A 25,203-nucleotide genomic window follows, 5' to 3' on the forward strand; every position below is an offset into this window, starting at 1 on the left:
TTCAAAGGGATACAGACTCAATATTGAGGACTCCCTGGCCAATTCCCTCTCCATTGTATACCACTGTGCCGTCACCTTCGGTGGGTTTGTCCTGCCGGTGGGACAGGACATATCGTGATGTGATAATGTGGTAATGGAGGAGTCTGGGACGTTAGCTGTGAGATATGATTCTGTGAGTATGACTATGTCAGACTGTTGCTTGTCTATTCTGTTGCACAGGTCTTCCAGTTTTGGCATAAGTCCCCAGAAGCATGTCCGGAGGACTTTGCAAGGTCGAATGGGCTGGGTGAGCTATTGTGTTCCCTTGACTAGATCAATACTGAGTGGTCTGTCCAGCTTTATTCTTATTGTAATTCCTTGTAGTGGTTTGATATAACTGAGTGGCTTGCTAGGCCATTTCAGAAAACAGTTAAGAGTCAACCGCATTGCTGTGGCTCTGGAGTCATATGTAGGCCAGACCAGGTAAGAACAGCAGGTTTCCGTCCCTAAGCTCCAACATCTAGAGTTAACAACAGAATGGAGAATTGGTAGTCATTTTAATAGAGAGCTAAATGATATTAATTCAAAACATACCAAATTATCAGTTATCCCATGCAGAAACTTTACCTTTATCTCTAAAAATGTAAAACATTAGACTGTGAAGGGCTTTTTGAATGGCAAATAATTTTAGCTTTCTAGCAAGTCTATTTCCATGCAAAGAGCAATCCAGTTTGTAATATGTAAATTTTATTGCAAATTGTAAATCTTTGCAGTAATGACTATTATGCCTATCTGGAAGGTAGGTATTTTATTGAATAGATAAGAATAGAAGAATACAAACGAGAATGAATTTTGAGAAATGTTCCAAGCGGCAACCTTGCTTGACAGGAGCACAGATCATAGAATCTGGGATGAAGGCCCAATCCGTTGCTTTCACAATTTTCCAGTATTAAGAATAGGGAACCTTGTGATTTAGACACACTGATATACGACACATGCAATTCTGCAATGAATGGTCCCCTCAATGGCTTGAGAAGTTACCCTGTGATTTCTTCTAGTAGAGCCTTGATTCAGATATTGGTAGTTACCCAACGCTCCCTGTGAAGCTTTGTTGCTTTTGCAGGAACATTTTGAGTTTTTATTACACATGGAACACAGAGATTTTTCTCCTCAGATATTAACAGCTCAAAAAATATAGTTGGAGGTGATGTTCACTGGTAAGGAAAACTACTCAGAGAAAACAGACAACAAATTTGCATCCACCAGTTCTGCCTTCACCTAAAGTCAAAATTATCCCCCACCATTTTGACCAAGCGGTTCCTTCACAGTTGGTAAGTACTTATAAATTCTTATATCTAGCATTTATCAATGATAAAAAGAAAACTGGAAATACTTGAACTGTGGAAATTTAGCCAACAGCGAGACTAACTGCCTCCTTTTCAATACCATTACATGATGAAAAATTGGATTAGATTCAATGTCCATTATTAAACATCCTAATTATGTGTGTCTGAATTAGGATCACCCAAGAAAGATGGACAACTCCTTCAACAGCACAATCCTACAAAAACTATTGTTTTTGGTATCTTCGGATATGTTTTTAAGAGGTCTGTCTAAGGAGGGAGCAATATTGCTTATCTGTTTAAATTGTCTCTGAAACCAGTGCTGTTAAAACATCATCCTGCTTTCAAGCAGGCGCCAAAGTCAGCCAGTGAGTCAACAGATTAGCATCTCTACTATTTAATTTGCCAAATTTCATGGAAAACACCTTAGACAAGAAGCTGTGCATCTACACACTAAGGTGGTTCCAGAATAACCATCCTAAATATTTCCAGGCTATCCAATAAGATGTTGTATCCTAAGTTTGCTGTGAGACAGGAATCTTGATGTGTGTCAACAGCAAGGGTTCTTGATAAATGGATGCTCATCTTATCATAGCAAGTATTCATGAGGTCCCTCAGAAAAGCTTACCTAAGCATAACTTCTCCCAGCTATTTCAGTGACCTACTGCATGTCCTCAAAAGTGATAACAAGAACAGGCAATGTTGGAAGCACTCAGTAGGTCAGGCAGCATAGAGAGAACAGGCCAGTGAACATTTCGGGTGTAGACCCTTCTTTGTTTAAAGGGCTCACACCCAAAGTATTAACTCTAGAGTGCCCTGCTGAGCACTTGCAGCATTTTCTGTTTTTATTTCAGATTCCCAGCTTGCTTGCTTCCTGCCTTCAAAAATCAATGTCTGTATGGCAGACACCAACGTTCTCCACAGTGTGGTTAGTATGAACTGAATCAGTCCGAGATATCAACAGAGTTGGACAACAGGCTGGCAGAGCCCATTATTTTCAATACTGAGAAGGCAAACTAAATATATCTGTCAGTAAGGTTGGACTGCATTGCTGCACTCCAGTTTCCTTCTTGATAAGATACCAAACTTTCTTTAGTTATTGATACCTGCACCTGTGCCTCAGTAATCGAATCAGAGGTACACTGGGGAAAACAGGTAGCTGGACAAGTTAATAGAAGAGTGAGCATCCTCGAGAAAGTCCAATCCTGTAAGTCACAGTCAGCAACATCAGCATCAAAGTCAGTAAGATCACGGCACTTGATGAAGTTGGCCTATTCCGTGCATGTGGACGTGACTGAGATGTCAGAGCTCTACAAGATAATCACTAGAATAACATAAGATTTGTTAGCACTTAAACCAGATCTCCACATTTACGCCAAAAACGCAAAAGCTGCTACAATTGAATTTTAATATCCTGCATCAATCTAAAAAGTTTTTACAAAATGGCAGAGACAAAGCTTCACAGGCCTGAAATCTCAGTTTCCAGCATTTTCCAAACCACCCACCCCTAGCTTTAATTTCCCGAGACATTACACATTACACTTTTGTTTACAGCATACAAAAAATTTCCTTCGTCAAAATTTTATTTTTAAGCTGCCAAGTATTTTGTAAAGAGTACTGTGTCTTGCTTTTCCCATACAACAATCTAAGTTTTTAGCCAGTGCATGTGCCGTCTAGATAGCAGATTAATGTTATAAGCTTTTATCGGCCTCTTGTTACCTTTCATTCGCTTTCCATTTAAGTTTCAATTGATGCCTGCTAGGTATCAACACTTAGTAAACATACCATCTAACAGGAAATGCTATTTATTCAAGAAATTGAACCTTGTACTATATCATTTATAGATAATGTAACTATATATTTGTATCTCAATGAGATTTGTTGCCAAAACATTCTGAACAACTTTAATGGAAGAGGAACAATGGCCCAACAAAGAGAGTCAGCGAGGGTGTGGGAAGTCCAGTAGCTGGTGAAGAACACGGCAAGATCAGAGGTGTGGAGGCTTTGCTGATCTTAATTTCAGGGCCTCATATAAACATGTGCAAACTCCCACATAACACCTGGCCCAACTGACTGCCCACAGCGAGGCAATAGGCAGGATCTTTTGGCAATGGTCCCCAGTAGTCAGTTGAGAGTCGGGGGAGGAGGCTTCAAGGAACAATTGATGGTGGGTGGGTGGGGGTGTAGTCGAAGGAAGAATCAGTCAGCGATGGGATGAAGAAGAAGGAAGGCTCTTAATGCTGTTCCTTTTTGATTCTTTACTTTTAGGCTGGCTCTGTCAGACATTAAGGCAGCAATTCAGAGGAGGAAGGTCAGGTCTGACATCTTGGCAGTCAATTGGCGATTGAGGTGACTGGGGCTGCAAACCTAAGAACTAGTTGCAGGGCCTTGGGAGAGTATTCTTCCTTTGTTGTGGTGCACAAGGAGTTCTAAAAGGAGCATTTATTTCAAAAGGACTTTAGATAGTCAGTACTCTCACCTTGGACCTGTTACCAGACGTCTTTGAATCTTTGACATCTTTGAATATTAAGTAGGCCCCCACCAGCCTTTTTCAGGAATCTCGCTGATGGCCTAATTTGGTGCAGTAAAAAATAAATGGCTGATAATGAGAGAGGATGCTTGTTCCTGATAATTTAGACTCTACCTTTTCCATCAGTCAGAGGATGAAGGATTATAAAATTGGGGCTATTGTTTCTCAAAGATATGTGGATAATAAGTATGAAATATATGTTTAACGTAGCTACCACCCACTGCCAGGATCTACATTTCATTGCTTTATTCTCCAGATAAGAGTATGTCTCTTGACCTTAGCTGATATACCAGTAACTCATGCAGATTTATCAGAAAAGTAAGTGAGCTGATGGCGTAGCTATTTTACCTTTAGCAGGATATTCCTTTTCTGTTATCCTACTCATGCAGAACAGCCTCTGAACTGGAATTCATTTGGGTCATTTCGCATGAATCCTTCATGTTCTGGTCAAATGAAACAGCAAAAAATGCAAAGCATCAGAATGCAAACAACACTGTTACAAGGATTTTCAGAAGCTGTTAGAAACCTACTCCATCCTTCTGTTACAGAATCACAACCACAGCAGCATGTATGATGGACCTGAGGAGGTATCCCTTGGATGAACAGAACTGCACACTCGAAATAGAAAGCTGTAAGTTTTCCCATTGTTTTCATTGCTTCATTGTAAACTAACAATGATTGATGTCAAGTTGCTGAATTGTGATGAACGTAACAATTAATTAACAGAAAATAGACTGTTAATACTAATCACTTTTGCTGTGGGCTGATGCCATGGTATCAAGAGATTTGATTGGAAATCTATACCTTAGATGACATTTGTTCAGACTTTCTCCTTGCCAACCTCAATGCTTAGCAGATGTGGGATGCGGAATTGGCTAAAGTTCAAATCCAGTTCACACACAGCTGTGCAAATTACAATAGGTTTCACAGTCTGGGAAGATATTAAACGTGTGAAAAAAAAGGATTTAAGTCATTCTATTTCATTAGCACAATGTTTTACCTCATTTCATTGGTTGAGCATTTGGCATTGGACACACTTCAAAATATTGCAGGCCGAGGTTTTCTGGCCTGACACCGGCGGGTATCATGACGGGTGGGACGGGATTTTCGGGACGATGCCCGCTCATAGCGTCTACCTATTTTATAAACAGCCATAATATTAGTCATCAATGAAAAATAAACATTTCAATGCAGGGAAATGGTCTTAAAGCAGCAGGATGCAGTAAGGCGCATTTCCATACATAGGAGCCTCTTGAGCATGTTCTGCTATTCAATTGGATCACATGACTGTGCTCCATTTAATTATTTGCTTTCTCTCCATATCCCTTAATACTTTTAGCTCACAAAAATCGATCAATCTCAATCTTGAAAATTTCAATTTTTCCAGTATCCACATCCTTTTGGTGAAAGAATTCCTAATGTCCTTTACATTTTGCATGAAAATGTGTTTCCAGATTTCACTCCTAAAATGCTTAACTCTGATTATAGGATAATACCATCTTGTTCTGAATTGCAGCGCCAGAGGAAATAGTTCCTCTGGATCTACACTATCAAATCAATTGTCATTTGGTAGAAGAATGAGGAGAGGCAATATATAAGAAAAGGCATAACTCTAAAGTGGATGCAGGAGCAGTGGGACCTGGGGACTTATATCATTGAAGATGACAGAACAAGTTGAGGAAGTGCTTAATTAAGCACATAGATCCTGGGTTTAATAATTAGGGGCATTGATTACAAAAGCAAGGAAGTTATGATAAACCTGTATAAAATTCTGGTTCAGCCTCAACTGGAGTATCGTGTCCAGTTCTGGGAACCACACTTTAGGAAGGGTGTGAAGGCATTAGAGAAGTTTCAGAAAAGATTCATGAGGATTGTTCCCAAGGATGAGCATAGATTGGAGACGCTGGAGCTATTCGTCTTGGAAACAAGGAAATTAAGGACATTTGATGGATTTATTCAAAATCACGACAGGTCTGGACAGAGTAGGTAGGGAGAAACTTTTCCCATTGGCTGAATGATTAAGAACCAGAGGGCACCAATTTAAAGTGATTGGCAAAGGAAGAAATAGTGATATGAGGAAAAATTTCCTTTCCACAGCAAGTGGTTAGGATTTGGAATGTACTGTCCGAGATTGTGGTGGAGACAGGCCTTCAAAACAGAATTGGATAATTGTCAAAAGAGAAAAAAATTGCAGGGCTACAGGAAAAGATAGGAGAGGGGCAATAGGTGAGTTGTTCTTGCAGACCGTCGCACGGATATGATGGGCCGTACAGCATCTTCCTGTGCCACAACAGTTCTATGATTCTGTACGTTTGGTGGCAGCATCATGCTGGAGGTGACGGAAATGGCGAAGGATGAGCCATTGAATGTGGAGGCCACTGGGACGGAAAGTGAGAACATGGGGAACCGTATCATGGCTTTGGGAGGGAGGGGAAGGGGTGAGAGTAAAAGTGTGGATAATGGAAGGGACACAGTTGAAGACGTTGTCAGCAACAATGGAGGGGAATCTTCAGCAATGGTATGAAAGGTGGCATCGTCAGAAATGATCCTATAGATTCATCTAACATTGCAGCATAAACAGGTGCACACAGTCATTTCTAGTAAATGGCAGGACAAAGCCTTATCTAATCCTACCATGCCTATAGCATGACTATGCAGATCCCCAAACCAGACCTCCATTTGCCTGTGGTGTTATTTTGTTGCAAACAATTGCAATTCTTTTAAGAGCAAGTCAAGTAGTATGACTTAAACTGAAATAAAAGCAATACCTTTTGAAATATAAAAGGGCATAAATGCTTCTCTCCCCCTCTGCCTTTGCCCCAGATGTTAGCAGTGAGAAGTTCTGTCATACCGGTGTAAGCAATTAGCATTTGCCTTTTCTGTCAGCACAACAGAGGTGAACTAATTTGATCACTGCTGGTATCATTAGCCATTTAATATGCTTATACCAACATACCACCCTCTGTTATCTTTACAAAGGTGTTAACCACATTTAAATAAATGGATTAATGTCTCTGCGAAAATAGGGGAAAAAAGAATTTGCTACATATGCATTAAGCGTTTGAATGATAAAAATCACTAATCTAATGTGTATTGGATGGGGGTAAAGGATCACAGAATTATAGAATAACAGAAATTTACGGCACAGAAGGGAGCCATTTAGCCCATTGTATCCTTGCCATCCAGCCTAATCTCACTTTCCAGCTCTTGGTCCATAGTCTTGTAGGTTACCACACTTTAAGTGCATATCCAAGTATTTTTTAAATGCAATGAGGGTTTCTGCCTCTACCACCACTTCAGACAGTGAATTCCAAATCCCCACCATCCTCTGGGTGAAAAAATTACTGTTCAAATTCCTCTAAACCTCCACCTCTTACCCTAAGTCTATGTCCCCTGGTTATGGGTCCTTCAACTAAAGGGAACAGGCCTTCCTATCGGTTCCACCTAGACCCACTTCAATTAGGCCTCCCCTCAACTTTCTTAGTTCCAAAGAAATAACCCCAGATGTCCAATCTTTCCTCATAACTAAAATTCTCCAGTCCAGGCAACTAACCCATAAATCTCCTCTGTACCCTCGCTGGTACAGTCACGTTTTATCTACAGTGCAGTGACAAGAACTGTATGCAGTACTCCAACTTTGGCCTAACTAATGTTTTCTATATGTCCAGCATAAAACTCTCTTGCATTCTACACCTTGGCTAATGAAGGAAAGTATCCTGTATACTTTCTTAACCACCTTATCCATCTGCCCCATCACCTCCAGTGACCTAAGGTCCCTTTACACTCTTCAGTGTCCAATCATTTATTGCATATTCCCTTATATTGTTTGCCTTCCCCAAATGCATTACCTCGCATTTCTCCAGACTGACCTTCATTTGCCCCTGTTCCACCCACCTGGGTAGCCTGTGGATATCTTCCTACAGCCTATAGTTTTCTTCTTCATTATCAACCACACACCCAAATTTTATATTGTCTACAACATTCTTAATCATAACCCCACGTTCAAGTCCAAATCATTGATATATACCACAAAAAGCAGGGGAGTGCTGCGGTACTCCACTGGAAACAGTCTTCCTGTCACAATAACACCCACTGACCATTATCCTTTGCTTCCTGCCTCTAAGCTAATTTTGGATCCAACTTGCCACTGGGTTAGAAAGAATTGGAGGCTCCCATGACTAATTTCAGAGGGGGCCACATAATTCCGAAGGGTAGCTGCTTTTATCACTAACTCCACTATTGCAAATAATCTCATTTCATTTCAAGGATGCATAAAAGAAATTCATTCTCGAGGGTTAGAGGGAGCTGGTGGTGTGGGGTGGCAGTTGTTGATCTTGTCCAATTTGCTTTCCATTTGCCAGCTTTATGAACATGCTAACTTCTGTTGAGATAAGGTTCCATGGGTATTGACAATTTTCCAGTACCATGGAACATGTAGATCAACCTCGACAGAGAGTGTTGACAAAAATGACAGCTGAGCCCAATTCTGTTCTGATCTGATCTGATATACACACGCACACGCATACACACACACACACACACAAATGCACATGCACACACTTCCCTGGAGAAGTTAAAAGACAGTGATCACATTCTTAGCCGCACTTTAGGAAGGATGAAAAGGCATTAGAAGGGGTGTAGAAATGATTCATGAGAATGGTTCCAGTTCTGAAGTTGTGAAGACAGCTTGAAGAAGTTGGAACTCTTTTCATTGGAGAAAAGAAGATTGAGAGGTGATCTAATAGAGAGTTCTGGACAGAGTGAGTAGGGAGAAATTATTCCCACTTGTGAAAGAATGAAAGGTTTCAGATTTAAATTAATCAGTAAAAGATACAAAGGTGATTATGCAGCCAGTGGTTAGGGTTTGGAATGCACAGCTTGAGAGTGTGGTGAAGGCTGGTTCAACTGAAGCACTCAGAAGGGAATTAGACATTTATCTGAAAGAAAGAATGTGCAGGCTTACGAGGAGAAGGCACTAGGTGAGCTGCTCACTCAGAGAGCCAGTGCAGGCATGATGGGCCAAATGGCCTCCTTCTGCGCAGTAACAGCCCTGTGATTCAGATGCTGAGGCCAATATGCAGCATCCATTCCACTGCCTCAACTAAAATCAATTAATTCAGTATTGACCTGAGGCTATACCTGGGATTAGGCCTGTACATTGAGTATAAGAAGGAATGATCTAATTGAGGTGTTTAAGATGATTAAAGGAGTAACTAGGGGGGATATAGAGATAGGAAGGCAAGGATGAGGAAGTTAAAAGAGCGGGAGAAGAGCACAGGATGGGGGAACTGAGGATAGGGGACAGGAAGGGGTCAGGGAGGGTTACATATGGCCTGGTAACAGGAGTTAGGGGAGAAGAAAGGAGAGGAGGGAAAAGTGAGTGGGAAAGGAATAGGGATCATAGAAAGGAAGGAACTGTCAGAAGGTATGTTCATTGAAGAATACCCACAAAAAAGTACTCCAGTGAGAAGGCAATAATAGGTATAAGACCATGAGACCATAAGACATAGGAGCAGAAATTAGGCCATTCGGCCCATTGAGTCTGCTCCGCCATTCAATCATGGCTGATAAGTTTCTCAACCCCATTCTCCCGCCTTCTCCCCATAACCTTTGATCCCCTTACCAATCAAGAATCTATCTATCTCAGTCTTAAATACACTCAATGACCTGGCCTCCTAAGCCTTCTGTGGCAATAAATTCCATAGATTCATCATTCTCTGGCTAAAGAAGTTTCTCCACATCTCTGTTCTAAAAGGTCTTCCCTTTACTCTGAGGCTGTACCCTCGGGTCCTAGTCTCTCCTACTAATGGAAACATCTTCCCCACGTCCACTCTATTCAGGCCTTTCAGTATTCTTTAAGTTTCAATCAGATCCCCTCTCATCCTTCTAAACTCCATCGAGTGTAGACCCAGAATCATCAATCATTCCTCATATGTTAAGCCTTTTATTCCTGGTATCGTTCTCTTGAACCTCCTCTGGACCCTCTCCAGGGCCAGCACATCCTTCCTGAGATACGGGGCCCAAAATTGCTCACAATATTCTAAATGTGGTCTGACCAGAGCCTTATAAAGCCTCAGCAGCACATCCCTGCTTTTATATTCTAGTCCTCTCAAAATAAATGCCAACATTGCATTTGCCTTCCTAACTACTGACTCAACTTGCGAGTTAACCTTAAGAGAATCCTGGACTAGGACTCCCAAGTCCCTTTGGACTCCAGATTTCTGAATTCTCTCCCCATTTAGAAAATAGATTATGCCTCTATTCTTCCTCCAAAGTGCATGACCTCACACTTCCCCATGTTGTATTCCATCTGCCACTTCTTTGCCCATTCTCCTAATCTGTCTAAATCCTTCGGCAGCCTCCCCACCTCCTCAATACTACATGTCCCTCCACCCATCTCTGTATCATCTGCAAACTTAGCCAGGATGTGCTCAGTTCCTTCATCTAGATCATTAATATATAAAGTGAAAAGTTGTGGTCCCAACACTGACCCCTGCAGAACTCCACTAGTCACCGGCCGCCATCCTGAGAAGGACCCCCTTATCCCCACTCTCTGCCTCCTGCCAGACAGCCAATCTTCTATCCATGCTAGTACCTTGCCTCTAACACCATGGGCTCTTATCTTACTGAGGAGCCTCCTGTGCGGCACCTTGTCAAAGGCCTTCTGGAAGTCCAAGTAGATAACATCCATTGGCTCTCCTTTGGCTAACCTACTCATTACCTCCTCAAAGAATTTTCAGGCATGACCTCCCCTTGATGAAGGTGGGCAGGTTGGACAGTAAAAAAGTAAAAAAAATCTTTTACCAAGATGTTTACCTTGTTGCAGCAAATGCATTGATACAGTGCCACCCAGAGACAAATGTTAGGAGTTGCAGTGAGAATTCCAATAGGCAGATTAATAGTAATTGATTGATAGTCACATAACGTTAGGGAGCCATGTGAATGGATTACATGATGTTACCATTTGTTTTGTGTTCTGTAAACTTCAAAAACAGCATTAAACCAAAAAGAGAGCCAAGGGACAGAATGAAAGAAAGAGAGAGCACTGTTCTTCCTCATCTGATGTTACTTCAGTCTTTTTTTTTAAATCACATGAGCTTTGAAACCTGCTAATTATTTCTATCACCTGACGGTTGGAAAAGTTCAATATGAATGAAGTACACTTGTGAGATAGACATTCTAACTTTTAAGACAGGGAGTGAGACAGGTATTTCCGAAATCAATAATAATATAAAAACGAAAAAACTGCGGATGCTGGAAATCCAAAACAAAAACAGAATTACCTGGAAAAACTCAGCAGGTCTGGCAGCATCGGTGGAGAAGAAAAGAGTTGACGTTTCGAGTCCTCATGACCCTTCGAGGGGCGTTTGGTGTCAGGAAATTTCAGGCCCAACCACCTCCAGTACTGCCTTCTCCAGAGATCTAACTTTCTGCCTAAGGTTTCAGGTGTCTCCTGATGTGGCCTGACTTGTTGAAAAATGTTTCCAACATTTTCTGATTTTATTTCAGTTTACAGCGTCGGTAATATTATGCTGTTTTTATATATAAAATATAAATATTCTTTTTGAAATGTGTAGTTTCTATTGTCATACATGGAAAATGCTATAAACATCAACTCAGGTAAATTGTTTTTCAGGAGAATCACCTCAGAAAATGGTGAACGGTTAAATCTTTACCTTGCGTTTTGTGTAAACCCTCAAAAGATAACCTTCAGTAACATTCACTGTCCTAAGAATGATTTCCTTAAGGGTTTTTGTTCTTAATAACATTGGTGGGCTGAAAAATAGTAAATACTGAAACCCTCTGTGAATGCCTACTCAGCTGTCATTCTCAACTATTTCTGGAAATAGTATATTCTGGTAAACGCTAGGAGCTGTAATCTGCAAGTTTCAGTCTACTCACGTAACAATGATGAATCTGGAAAGCTGTATGAACTCAATCCTCTCACTTAGGGACAGCAGAAAATATTGTTACAGGCATTTTAAGGACAGAAATATTAGATAAGTTCAATGTTTTTTCTGTAAACATTGTAATTTTTATCTCTTCAAAACACTACTAATCCCATTACCAGTCACACGTGCTTAGCTTAATTCGATGAAGAAAGATGGTGGCAGAGGGGATTTTGAAAAAGTAATTTGGGGTGATCCAATTGGTTCTCCTGTCCTTTTGCTTATTGATATTTATTGCTACCTTTCTTGATTTTGTTGTACAATGACTTTGATTCATGGAGTCATGGAGGTCTACAGCACAGTAAAAGGTCCTTCAGCCCATCGAGTCTGCGCCAGTCAAACAAGTACCTAACTATTCTAATCCCATTTTCCAGCACTAGGTCCATCCTGCTTGACTATTATTGAATGGTTTTCTGGCTATCATTCAACTTTGTTCATGTATTATAATATGAATTTTGAGCAAAATAAGTGGAAGTGTGATCCAAAAGTTTGCATCTAGAGAAGTGTGATGGACTTAACATTCATCCTGTAATCTCCAATTTTCGCTTTATCCCAATGGCTAAAAACTCGACTTCTGCAGTAGATTCAGCTCTGTCCTGAGAGCAACCATATCATCCTTTATGCTACCACATGCCATATCCTATCATACCACAACTCCAATGTACAACATCACTTAGGGCCCTGCCATCAATTTCTACTGATTTTGTTGCCACTTTAAGGATTGTCATGAAATTCCCCAGTTAAGGATGTCACACTTCATATAAGTGAAAAGATGTGACTACAAAGACAGAATGGTGCTAAGCTACCCACTCAACTTACTGTCCTATCTGGCACTGAAGTCTTAAATGAAAATAATCAAATCAGAATGTTACTTCTGGACTGCCGCTTTCAATGATATTTCTATTCTTCACTGCTAAAGGTTGAGTAATGACAACTGTAAGTTCATGAGCAGTATGACACTTACATGCAATTTTCCATTAAAGGGTTAATGTATGGCCACTTCCACTGGGTAGGAAACAGGCACAGCAGAAGCCATCTGCCCGATGGAAACAATTCAGGACCCAACCATGGCCAGGATATTTCGGATGACGGAATTTCCCTTCCTGCCATCCAAGGAGTCAGAGGCAAACGTATCCCCGCCCATACAGGCTGCCCCGCAGCCATTTCACACTCCAACGAGCATTAATTGGCTGGAGGCAGAACTTACGCCCCTCAATCAGGAGGCAGTCCCACCTCGGTGAGCTGCCAGCCAATCAGATTGGCAGGCAGCTCTTTAGCCCCTGCAGCACCAGAAGCTGCAGTGGACAGCACAGGGACTGCAAGTAACCTCCAGAGCCTAAGTCCTGGGAGTCCAGGACCAGGTATGTTTTGGCGGGGGAGGTGGAGTGGGGGGGTGCTCAGGACGGGGAGGGCAGAGCTGAGGCCTGGGGGTGGGAAGGAATGGACAGAGGGAGGGCTGGTGTATCGGTGGAGAGGCTGGGGGCGGAGGGAGCCCCCACAGGAGTCAGACCTTTTAGGGGTGCACCCAATGTTAAAAGGAGCCTGCTGATGCAGGTGACCCCCCACCCTCGCCCCCAAGGTCTAAATGGGGTTACTTTTCGATCTGCCCCGCTGCCACTGAACTCCTCCCACCAGCCTGAAATTTGAGTCTGGGTGGGAAACAGCTCGTAAATGGTTAATAATTGGCAATTGAGGCAAGGGCAGCAGAACCGGCCTAAGCCTCACCCATCCCAGCTTTAAATTGCAGAGGTCAGGTAGACAAGAGCCCAGTGGGAAGGCCATCTGAAAAATGTTACGGGCACCTCCCGTAAATCCGTGGGGGATTGTAAGATTGTAAGATTCTGGCCATTTTTCTTTATTATGCCTCATTACTCGAGTGCTTCATTTGCATTAGATAGGGGAAACTAGATAAGTACATGACGAAGAAAGTAATAGAAGGATATGTTGATAAGGTGAGATGAAGTAAGGTGGGAGGAGGCTTATGTGGAGCATAAACATCAGGGTAGATGTGTTAATTTGAAAGACCTATCTCTGTGTTCGAAATAATGGGTAATACAATGTAATGCCATGTCATCATGGTGTGGTTCCCTAATTTTTGTAGTTTTTTGGGGGCCTAATAAATCTTAGGGAGAAGCTCCCCATCGCCTTTAGGCTGGTTGGTTACATTTGGCCTTGTGGGTCACTTCAAGTATACCTGTGCTCAGTATTACAGAGGCCCACCCCATTATCAGCCCTCAAAAAATCCACATCTCAGCTTGACTAAACCGTATCAAAAAGATGTGAACTTAAATAATGTTGTATCAGATCCCCCAAATCACTTCACTAGAAAGGATTGTACTGCACAGTCACTGTTATTATGTGGAGAATCTCAAATCCCCACAATAAGCAATATGATTTGATGACATTAGTGGGGGAAGGAGCACCGGAAAGACACTGGGTGGTATTTTCCTTGCCTTTTTGGCATTGGGCATCATGGCAGGTGTGAGCAGGCAATATGGCGGGAAGGCAAAAATTGGTTTCACAATGTTGTGAAACCAGTTTGCAATCATCTGTTCTGCCCGTCATCGGTGGGCCACGTTTCCCACCGCCACATGTCAGGAATTTCAGTTTAATACATCTGCATATCAATTCAAGACCAGCTCTCCAGAATCATCCCCCCCCCCATGCTGGATCATCTGAACCAATGTGTTTCACAACTGTACATAAACGATGTGCACCTGGCAAGTTGCACTTTGCTTGACACCAACCCCTTGAGCAGTGGTGGTCAGCTTTGGCACTGACCACCACTGCCACCGTAGAGATTGCTGGACCTTCTGCAGCCAGAGTGGGGGTGGAGGACATCACGGCAGGCCTCCAAAACACATTCCAGTGATGGGTCACTGAAATCCTCTTGGCTTTCAGGGCCATGTCTTCACTGGAGCAGTCCTGGGCTGCAAGCATTGAGAACAGTGTGTGCGGCTGCAGTTTAGGTATGGCACCCGGAGTGAGGAAACAGTGAGTTAACAGCGTGGAGGGCGATTTGGAGGCTGCCCACCAGTGAGATGGCCTGTTTCCTGTGGCTGCATAGTTAATGAGGCGGGATTGGGACGATACGGCATGGACAGCCGCCATTGTGGCCAGCGGGTAAAACGTCTTTTTTTCCTGCCCGCTACCATATTTAGTGTAAATCTGAGATGATTTGCCCTCTGTGATCCTCTTCAGATCTTTAATATCCACCTGAAAGGCAGTCAGAGCCTTGGTTACATCTCATCCTTTGGACCGCACCCCATACAATGCAACATTCCTTTAGCACTGCAAGTTACTGTCGACTAGATAACATGGCAAAGTCCTAAAGTGGGATGTGAACTGATAACTACCAACTCAGAAGCAAAAATGGTACCATTTGAGCCAGGTTCAGCTACTCAGTGAAAGAATGCACGAGACAATTGGAGAGCCAGTAAATCTGCGGCATTATCACATTTCCTAATGATTGGGAACAAGGCAACAATAGCAGAGTTTTCTGACCAGGTGTCCTCTATGATGAGAAATAGTACATGATGCGAAGTAGCCTTGAGGAGGGGAAGGGAAATAGCTTGAAAATACAATGTCTGATTCGATCAAAACTAATCTGAAAATGGGTCATGCTGTTCTGACAGGCGACAGAAATGCTGTTATCCTTGATTGAGATCCTTGCTCACTGGCTTGATACAACTATCCTCTTGATATCCATAAGTTTTACATATTAAAAGTGAAAATGAGTTATTCAATTTCTTGCCTGTTTTTACTTTTTTAGAAATTAACCTATTTTCCCCTTACTAATTTCTAAAGCTATATTCCTGTTAAACAACCAATGCAGATATTTTGTCCTGAAGAAGAAAATATTGAGGTAAATATTCAACTTACTGAGTGATTGGAAAACAGACATTTGCATGCCTATTATAGAGACTCCCAGTTTGCATTTCCACTGATTGGGCAGTTTATTCGCAATGATCGTTTACCTGGGCAGTACACTGAAAATCTACCCCATCTACATTCTGATCTAACATCTGCAGGAAGCCAGCAAGTTATACATCTGGGTGGCTTATTAAGATTTTTCCACTTTCCTCAAAGATATACAACCTTTCTTATGCATGAGTTCTGATGAAGAGTCATTCGGACTCGAAACGTTAACTGTATTCCTCTCCGCAAATACTGTCAGACCTGCTGAGTTTTTCCAGGTATTTCTGTTTTTGTTCTAGATTTCCAGCATTCACAGTATTTTACTTTTATCTTTCTTATACATTGTCAGCCCAATTTCAAAGTAGTGGAATAAGGCAGCCAGTGCTTTTTCTATGTGAGTGCAGGTATAAATGATAAATGCTTCACTGCAATAAAACATTGATGCAAACATAGAGAAAATAATAAAACATTAAGGTCTAAGAGTCTGCTATCATTTTTATAGTTTTCATTTAGGAAGGAAAAGGTACAAAAAATGATACAACAACATTTCTATGCAGCTTGTCTTTTGCTATGAAACAAATCATTTAGAAAGATCCACACATTTTTCTTAACTGGCAGAAGACTAATGATGCATTTTCTTCTGAAAGGGAAGTGAAAATATTCTCATGCTCAAAAATATAGTCTAATTATCAGTGCTATATCATTATCCTATTTTTGAAGGGCAAAAGCTAATTATGAGGAAATCAATACCATAACCATTGCAGTTATTGTAAACTATATTATTTGACCTGTTAAACACTCGAGTAAAATGTTATGTTAATTTTTTTGTTAAATTCATATTTTAAATGTGCAATTGCCTTGGCAATTTGTGTTCCGTTATTGTACATATTTATGAGTAATGAATGGTAAATTAAGGAAGTAGTATTGTACTCTGTTATGATCATTATAGTGTTGATCTGAATAATAATGCATTGGAACATAGACATAGACGATGAAATTCAACATTGCCTTCAGTACACAAGCTCAGCCTTCAGCTGACTGAAGAAAAGAGTATTTGAGGACCCTGATCTCAAAGCCGAGACTAAGCTCTTACTTTGCCAGGTAGCACTGAACTCCGCACTCCTATATGCTTCAACGACTTGGACAGCCTACAGCTGGCACCTCAAAGTATTTGAGAAGTATCACCAGTGGTGCCTTCGCAAGATCCTCCAAATTCGGTAGCAAGATAGGCGGTCCAACAGCAGCTTCCTCTCCCAAGCCAACATGCTCAGCACCAAGGCAATACTCAGTCAAAACCAGCTCTGCTAAACTGAACATGTCATCCATATGCCTGACACCAGACTCCCAAAAAAACTGCTATACTTGAAACTCAATCATGACAGGAAAATCCCAGGAGGACTGCGGAAATATCCTTAAAGTATCCCTGAAGAGATTGAACATCACCCTGACTCATGGGAGTCCCTGTCACCAGCCAAAATGGAGAATGTTTATTCGAGAAGGCACTGAACACATCAAACATCTTCATTGGGAACATGCAGAGACAAAATCGAGATGTTGGAGAAAGCGCACAAACCACCAAACAACTCATCTATCCAACCCTTCAAGCACCACCAGTGCTATATGTGGCAGAGTCTGCAGATCTGGCATTGGACTTACCAGCCATTTCAGAATCTATCGAACCAGAGTGGCAGCAACTCATCCTCAATCCCGAGGATCTGCCTAAGAAGAAGTGAAGGCAAAAAATGCATTCGAACAATTATTTAATTATAGCCACTTAAGAGCTTTGTTCTACCCTGCTGAAATTTTTCCTACAGTGGGCAGAGACCAGTATCAAATGTGAAGCTTGGTAGCTTTCACTGCTCAGGCTGGTGGCAGGCAAGGGTGGGGACAGTATGTCCTTTATGGGTACCTTGAGCCCAACAGAGGCCCCTCCAATATCTTCCCTGTTCTCTGCACATCCCAGCCCCCTACCTTCTGGCAAGCCACTCACAAACTGATATTAAGTTATACAAAGTGGATCTCTACCCAGCAAACCAGCCTTCAGAGGGAAAGAATTGCAAGAAAAGTGTAAAGAATTTTTTATTAACTATCGCATTTTTTTATTGAACTACTTGTAAATATCTTGTCAAAAAACAATTGCATGTTGGAACAGAATCACAAAAATACAGGAGAAATGGTATCATTTCCCTGCAGCTTGTGTTTGCTGCAAGTTCACAGGTAATAGTGACAGTGTTATGTTCACCCTAGCAATACTGGGTGGAATTTTATGCCCCATCACAACAGGAGTGGGGCCATAACACGCAGCAGGCAGTTCAAAAGTCCATTGGCTTCGGCGGGACTGGAAAATCCCACCAGCTGGAGGGGTCATAAAATTCTGCCCAGGATCCATGAGAGCCACCAAAAAAGCAAGCAACTTATTTCATCATTTTAAAACAATGATGGAACTAACATGGTACTTGAACATTACAGAAATGCCTTAAATGTAGACTTATTGCAAAAGCAATGATTTTAGCTTGCTAATGGACAAACTATATTCATACATAACAATGAACACTGAAATATCCCCTTAACAAAATATAATACTGATAAACATTTTTGAGCAGAGTTGGCTTCGATGAGAGGAAATGAACTTTCCACCATAACTTTATTTCTAATTGAAACTTCAGCTAAAAGTTAAAAACAAAAAAACTGCGGATGCTGGAAATCCAAAACAAAAACAGAATTACCTGGAAAAACTCAGCAGGTCTGGCAGCATCGGCGGAGAAGAAAAGAGTTGACGTTTCGAGTCCTCATGACCCTTCGACAGAACTTGAGTTCGAGTCCAAGGAACTTGGATTCGAACTCAAGTTCTGTCGAAGGGTCATGAGGACTCGAAACATCAACTCTTTTCTTCTCCGCCGATGCTGCCAGACCTGCTGAGTTTTTCCAGGTAATTCTGTTTTTGCTTCAGCTAAAAGTGATTGTTGTAAAAGGGGTAATTTAATAAAATTACTATTTTCATTTATTATGGTCCTCTGAGCAGGCCAATACATTAAATAAATTCGGTATATGCTATTTATGGGAGCTGGTTAGCTCAGTTGGCTAGAGGGCTAGTGTAAGGTTCAAAAGAACGCCAACAGTGCAGGTTTGAGCTCTGTTCCAGCTGAGGTAGACTTGGGACCTGTCTCCTTGTCCTGCACCTGAGAGTGGATGGCAATGGCAAACCACCACTAAAAATAACTGCCAAAGGAAAATAGCACAGCTAGGAGCATCAGCAATGAGTCAAGGGCCTGACTTTGGACAGAGCACACATGAATGCTACTTATATTATAAAATAAAACTAAATATACCTGTAGTTTAAACCACAGGAGAATAAACAGCACTGTTGGAACTTTTAGGAAGAAAGATATTTACAGATTAAAAGGTGTAGGTGTTAATGAATTTGGTTTATACCACGTAACTTCTATTCCAATCAACACCAAAAATTTTCTTGCAAAAATACTAATGTCTGCCTAAATGACACTGACAGCTCATGCCAAGCCTCATCAGGAATCCTCAGGTGCACAACTCATGATTCTCTGTCCATGGGCTGCATCTTCCAGTCAGTGAGTGGGGGTCGGGCCCCACTCGCCAACGTGTAAAATGACACGGGGTGAAGTCGGGCGTGCGTCCCGACGTCACCCTGCATCATTTAGATTTTCAGTTCGGCGGGCAACTCGGCTGCACGCCCACCGAACTGTTAAAGTCCTATTGAGGCCATGAAAAAAAGTAAATTAACATGATTAAGAGACCTGCCCGTCCAACCTTAAGGTTGATAGGCAGGCGAAGAGCCCAGGCGGGCTTTTGAAGAAACATGAAAACTCATCCACGGGCAGGATGAGGTTTCATGAGGGTATTAAATTTTTTATAAAATGTTTAAATAAAAGAAATTGACATGTCCCAGCTCATGTGACATGAGGGGACATGCCAGGAAAATTTTTTCCACCCTTCAAAATATTTTTATTACATCCAGCGATCTCTCTGAGGAGGCACTTTGCCTCAGGGAGATCTGTGCGCTCTTTCACGTGCATACATGAAAAAGCGCACTTCGGCTCAGGGAATCCCCCTCCCACCTGCACAGGGAGTGCACAGCGCTTCCAGGCTGGGTAATCCTTAATTGGCCCGCCCACGTAAAATGGTGGCACGCTTCCAATCAGGGACGCCAACCGGGAACCCGCCCGCCCGCGCCCTCTCCCGCACATCCCCCCCAACGGAGGGAAAATTTTTCCCCATGTCTTTTTAATGGACATAAAATCTCCCACTATCAAAAAATCAACCAAAATCTGCTCCTACCGAGAGTGACGCAATGCAGCAGTACCCGTCACAAGATTTATTTATATTATCTTGTTACCTTCTGCCAGCCATGATAAAACATACAACCAGCTTCAAATAAAAAGGATTAGCAGCATAGGGAGTAGGTAGGAGGAGCTTCCACTAGGGAGGGGTCAACATATGGATCTCTATTGTTGAGTGTCAGGTATGTTAACACTGAGATATTATCAATTAAAAATTGCCACACTCAACAATATGGATATTTTTACTGATCCCTCCCTACCAGTGAAGAGACATGCTTTAGGAGATTGCAGGCCATCACTGTAACACCAACCCACACAGTTTTAAAGGCGGATTCCCATTGGGAGTATAATGAATTTAATATTAAAGCTCAACTTTGTAGCATTAATATAAAATTGTTGTGGTGTAAATTTATCTCAGGTGGTGGTTCAAAACAGACGGTATCAGATTGGTCACTCTTTATATGCAATGCATGATATTCCACTCCATTACAGTCAATGGGACTGAGCATCAGGTGATGCATATACCGAGCGATCATATACTGTCCACTTTGCTTCACCAGCCCAGACAATTTCCTATTCCTATATATTCCTATATATTCCCATTTGGGTGTAACTAAGGAGAAAGCATTTAACTGTTAGTTGCCTATAATCTAGCCAATTGTTATTAAAACATGTCTAATCCCATTTGGTAAATTTCACAATTTTGGCTGTTGCAACCACTTAACACATACTGTAAATCATATTTGGCCCAGGAATAAATGGCATGCCTCAGTGTTTGAAACTGAAAATGGATGATTGCAGCATTATTCTATTTGATTTTTTTGTGTCAGAGAAGAACAATGGGGTAAAATAACAACAAAGAAGACCCAGAAACTTTACTTTCAGCAATGAATATGTAAGACTACACCAAAATCTTCTTTGATATTCTAGAGGAACAGTGCATTTAAAGATTCTGATTTATTAGGGAGGTCATAAGTAAGCAGTGACAACTGCTGAGAGACTTGGTTTGCTCAGTGACTTGTTACAATCTCGGTATAGAGACCAGTGACTTTTCTCTTTAAAAGTAGACGAAATCCAAAATCCCAGTTATTTACTAAAAGAATGAAGCCACAAAATTCCACGATTTAAAACTGCAGAATGTTTACTATAAAAGAGTCAAACAAAGCAAATACTAAATATTCTCTTAGTAAATCATCGATACTCTAAAACCCAATGTCAACATTAGTTAAACATGAACTAACGGGCAAATTGCAGTTGATTATCAACTATAAATTGCACATTAAAGGGCAGGTACAACTAAGATGAATTGACTCAGCAGCCTACTCAACATTTATCTTTTTATTCGTTCATGGAATGTGGACGTCGCTGGGTAAGCCAGCACTTATTGCCCATCCCTAATTGCCCTTGAGAAGGTGCTGGTGAGCTGACTTTTTGAACCACTGCAGTCCATGTGGTGTAGCTTGTCAAACATAAGACCATAAGAAATAGGAACAAGAGTAGACCATTCACCCCTCAAGCCTGCTCCAACATTCAATAAGATCATGGCTGATCTTCTTGTGTTTCGATTTCCACATTCCCATCTATCCCCAATAACCTTTGATTCCCTTACCTAACAAGAATCTATCTACTTCTGCTTTAAGAATATTCAATGACCCTGCCTCCAACTCCTTCTGAGGCAGAGAGTTCCAAAGTCGCACAGCCCTCTGAGAGAAAATATTTCTCTTAATCTCTGTCCTAAAAGGACAACACCTAATTTTAAAACAGTGCCCCCTAGTTCTGAACTCACCCACAAGAGGAAACATCCTTTTGACATCCACCTTGTCTAGGCCATTGAGGATCTTGTATGCTTCAATCAAATCATCCCTCATTCTTCCAAACTCCAGTGGAAACAAGCCCAGTCTGTCCAACCTTTCCTCCTAAGACAACCCATTCATTCCAGGTATCAATCTAGTAAACCTCCTTTGAACCGCCTCCAATGCATTTACATCCTTTCTTAAATAAGGAAGCCAAAACCGCACACACTGTTTGGCGTATGGTCTCACCAAAGCCCTGTATTACTGAAGCATTACATCCTTACATTTATGTTCAATCCCTCTCGTAATAAAGGATAGAATTCCATTAGCCTTCTTAATTACTTGCTGTACCAGCATGCTAACTTTTTGTGATTCATGCTAATATATTATCCCCTACACCATGCACTTTTATTTTCCGTAATAATCTTTGATGTGGCACTTTATCAAATGCCTTCTGGAAATCCAAGTACAGTATGTCTACAGGCTTCCCTTTATCCACTGCACATGTTACTCCTTCACAAAACTCCAATAAATTCGTTAAACATGATTTTCCTTTCACAAATGCTGACTCTTCTCTATTGCCTTAAGCTCTTCTAAGTGCCCAGCTATAACCTCCTTAATGATCAATTCTAGCAACTTCCCATGACAGACGTCAAGCTAATTGGCCTGTAGTTTGCTGTTTTCTGCCTCTCTCCCGACTCAGTCATAAAGTCCTTCAAAACTCTGTCTTCCTTATAAAGAATTTCAGCTCCTCTTCTTCCAGAATATAGCCTGATGCCCACCTAACAGCAGCACGCAACCAACCTGGGTTCCACGGGAACAGTCGTCACCAAAAATTTTACACATCACAGAATCTGCTCAACTCAGTCTGGATAGAGTAGATCCACAAATAAAAATCCATAAAGAAACAGAAACAGCTCAGCAACTGTGTATTTGCTTATTCTCAGCTTCTGGATCAAGGCTCTGTCTCCTTCAGCCTGCCTGTACTGCATCAGTGGACTCATCAATTTCTACTGAGCTCTGATGGCTCTGTTTCCTTTTTTAGAGGCCTGAATTTTTAACTCAGTGGGCAGGCACAATCGGTGGGCCTGGGAGCAGCCTGGAAATGGACAGCCAACCGCAATCAGCCCCCGACCGCAATTTCACACTGGCTGGCAATTAACGGCCAACCAGCGTGAAGCACACACTGAAAAGCTCAGCACTGCCGGGGGGGTGGGGGTGCGAGGAGGGTGGACGATGATATCAACATGGGTACAGGCGTGCACTGTAAGGCATAGAGCTGCCTTAGGGAGCTGCAGACCTGAAAATGTTCCAATAAATTTTAAAAAGCAGAAAAAAATGTCCGAGCATCACAATCATGCACCTGAAAATAAAGATGAAAAACATGCTCCACACAGATTTTTATCTTTTATTTTATTTCATAACGGAAACCTCATTCCGCCATTGGATGAGGTTTCATGATAAATGTTAAAGCCGCCAGGCCGATTCGCCCATCCTCCAACTGTAAAGTTGGTCGAATGATGAAAAATAGCAGACAATTGAGCTGTTAATGGGCTTAATTGCCCTCCTAATTGTCAGCGGGTGTGCTTGTGACTTTTGTGCACGCCCGCCGAACAAAATTACATGTGAGTGCACAATGATGTGCTTGCTCAATGTCATCTTGCGTGATTTCATGCCCAATCGGATTGGGCACACGCTCGCCCGATCAACGTAAGTTTCAGCTCATAGTTTCAGCCAGAAATTCTAGTTTCCTTAGCAATTAGGGTCTGTCTCAATCCAAGCTTTTCTCACAGATTCCATCATAATTGCAACTGTCCATGGCTGTTCATTACAGGAGATGTACATGAGAAGTGGAGGATGGTGAATATTTTTCAAGTGTTTATAAAGAGGTAGAGACATGAATCTAGAAATTACAGATCATTTAGCCTAATGTCAGCAGTGGGGAAAATATTTTGAGAATTTATTACACAATGCCTTTGACATTCATCAGAACAGTGTGGAGTCATCAAGAATAATTTGTCAACATTAATCAAAGGTTCAGAAGCATCACAAATCTGTTGAGTTATTTGAGAAGCAGTTAACTTTGGTTGACAACGATAATAAACTGATTGATGTTTTAGAAGACATGTATATTTGCATAGACCACAAGGTCTCTGGACACTTCAGCCATAGTTCAATGCCAGCACTTTTATCTCTGAGTCAGATGGTAATGAGTTCAAGCCCAAACCTAGAGACTTTGGGCAGAATTTTTAGCTCAGCGGGCAGGCACGCGCCCAACCTGATTGGAAGCGAAATCATATGAGAGCATCCCGACGTTATCCCGCGCTCCTGCGATGTTTCGTTTGGTGGGCGCGTGCCCGCCGACAATTAAGAGGCCAATTAATGTAAGTAAAGTCGCAATTGGCTCTTATTTTTGTGGTCTGCTCAACCTTACAGTTGGAGGATGGGTGAATCGGCCAGGCAGACTTTGCATTTTTCATGAAACATCATCCAAGGGCGGGATGAGGTTCCTGTTATTAAATAAAAATCTATGGACAGCATTTTTATCATGTATATGTTCAGCTGACTGATTGTGATGCTTGGGCATTTTTGTCCGGATTTTTAAAAATGTATTTATTTGTTTTCAAGTCTTCAGCTCCCTGAGGCAGCTCTCTGCTTTCAGGGAGCTTTCATTCAGTGCTCACCCACACCCACACTTACGTCAGTGCCTGCCCTCCTCCTGCTCACACCCCTGCGACGCTGAGCATTTCTGCGCGCACAGTCAGGGGCCGATCACAGTCGGCCAATCACGCCCGCATGCCAACCTAAAAGTCCTGCTCTTGATCTGGGCACTTAATCTAGGCTGGCACTTCTGTGCAGTACTGAAGGAGTGTTGTGCTGTTGGAGGTGCTGTCCTTCAAATAAAGGCCGGAATTTTACAGCCCCGTCGTGGTGGGAACAGAGCTGTAAAATGCGGCGAGCCATTCTCAACTCCATTGACTTCAGCGGGACCATAAAATCCCGTTGGCGTAAAATTCCGCCCAAGATGTTAAACCAAAGCCTCATCTGCCCTCCAGCAGGTCTAAGATCCCGTAGCATTATTTGCAGAGGAGCAGGGGAGTTCTACTTGGTATCTTGGCCAAAGGTATTCCCCAACCAACACCACTAAAATGTGATCATTATAACATTACCTTTTGTGGGGGGCTTGCTGTGCACAAATTGGCTTCTGTGTTTTTTATATTACAACAATGACGTCATTTCAAAAGTACTTCATTTCTCTGAAATCTGTCTACAGGCCCCAATTCACTAGTTCATCACCAATCACTGGTCCCAACGGATCAATAATACTCACAGAAAAAGCATAAATTCGAGATGGATGGGCAGTGCACTTTAACCACA

At 41.9% G+C, this 25,203-nt stretch overlaps 1 protein-coding gene across 2 annotated transcripts in view; it reads left to right on the plus strand.

Moving 5' to 3' along the window:
• The window catches only part of LOC121279395 (gamma-aminobutyric acid receptor subunit beta-1-like), a 404,786-nt gene that overhangs the window by 282,649 nt on the left and 96,934 nt on the right, over positions 1–25,203 (plus strand). For both annotated transcript variants that reach the window (XM_041190614.1, XM_041190622.1), the window contains exon 5: positions 4,401–4,483. In XM_041190614.1, the coding sequence (XP_041046548.1) occupies positions 4,401–4,483 (83 nt within the window). The remainder of the gene's footprint in view (positions 1–4,400; positions 4,484–25,203) is intronic.

The sequence above is a fragment of the Carcharodon carcharias genome, chromosome 1 (genome assembly GCF_017639515.1).
Source record: "Carcharodon carcharias isolate sCarCar2 chromosome 1, sCarCar2.pri, whole genome shotgun sequence".
Classification (NCBI taxonomy): Eukaryota; Metazoa; Chordata; class Chondrichthyes; order Lamniformes; family Lamnidae; genus Carcharodon; species Carcharodon carcharias.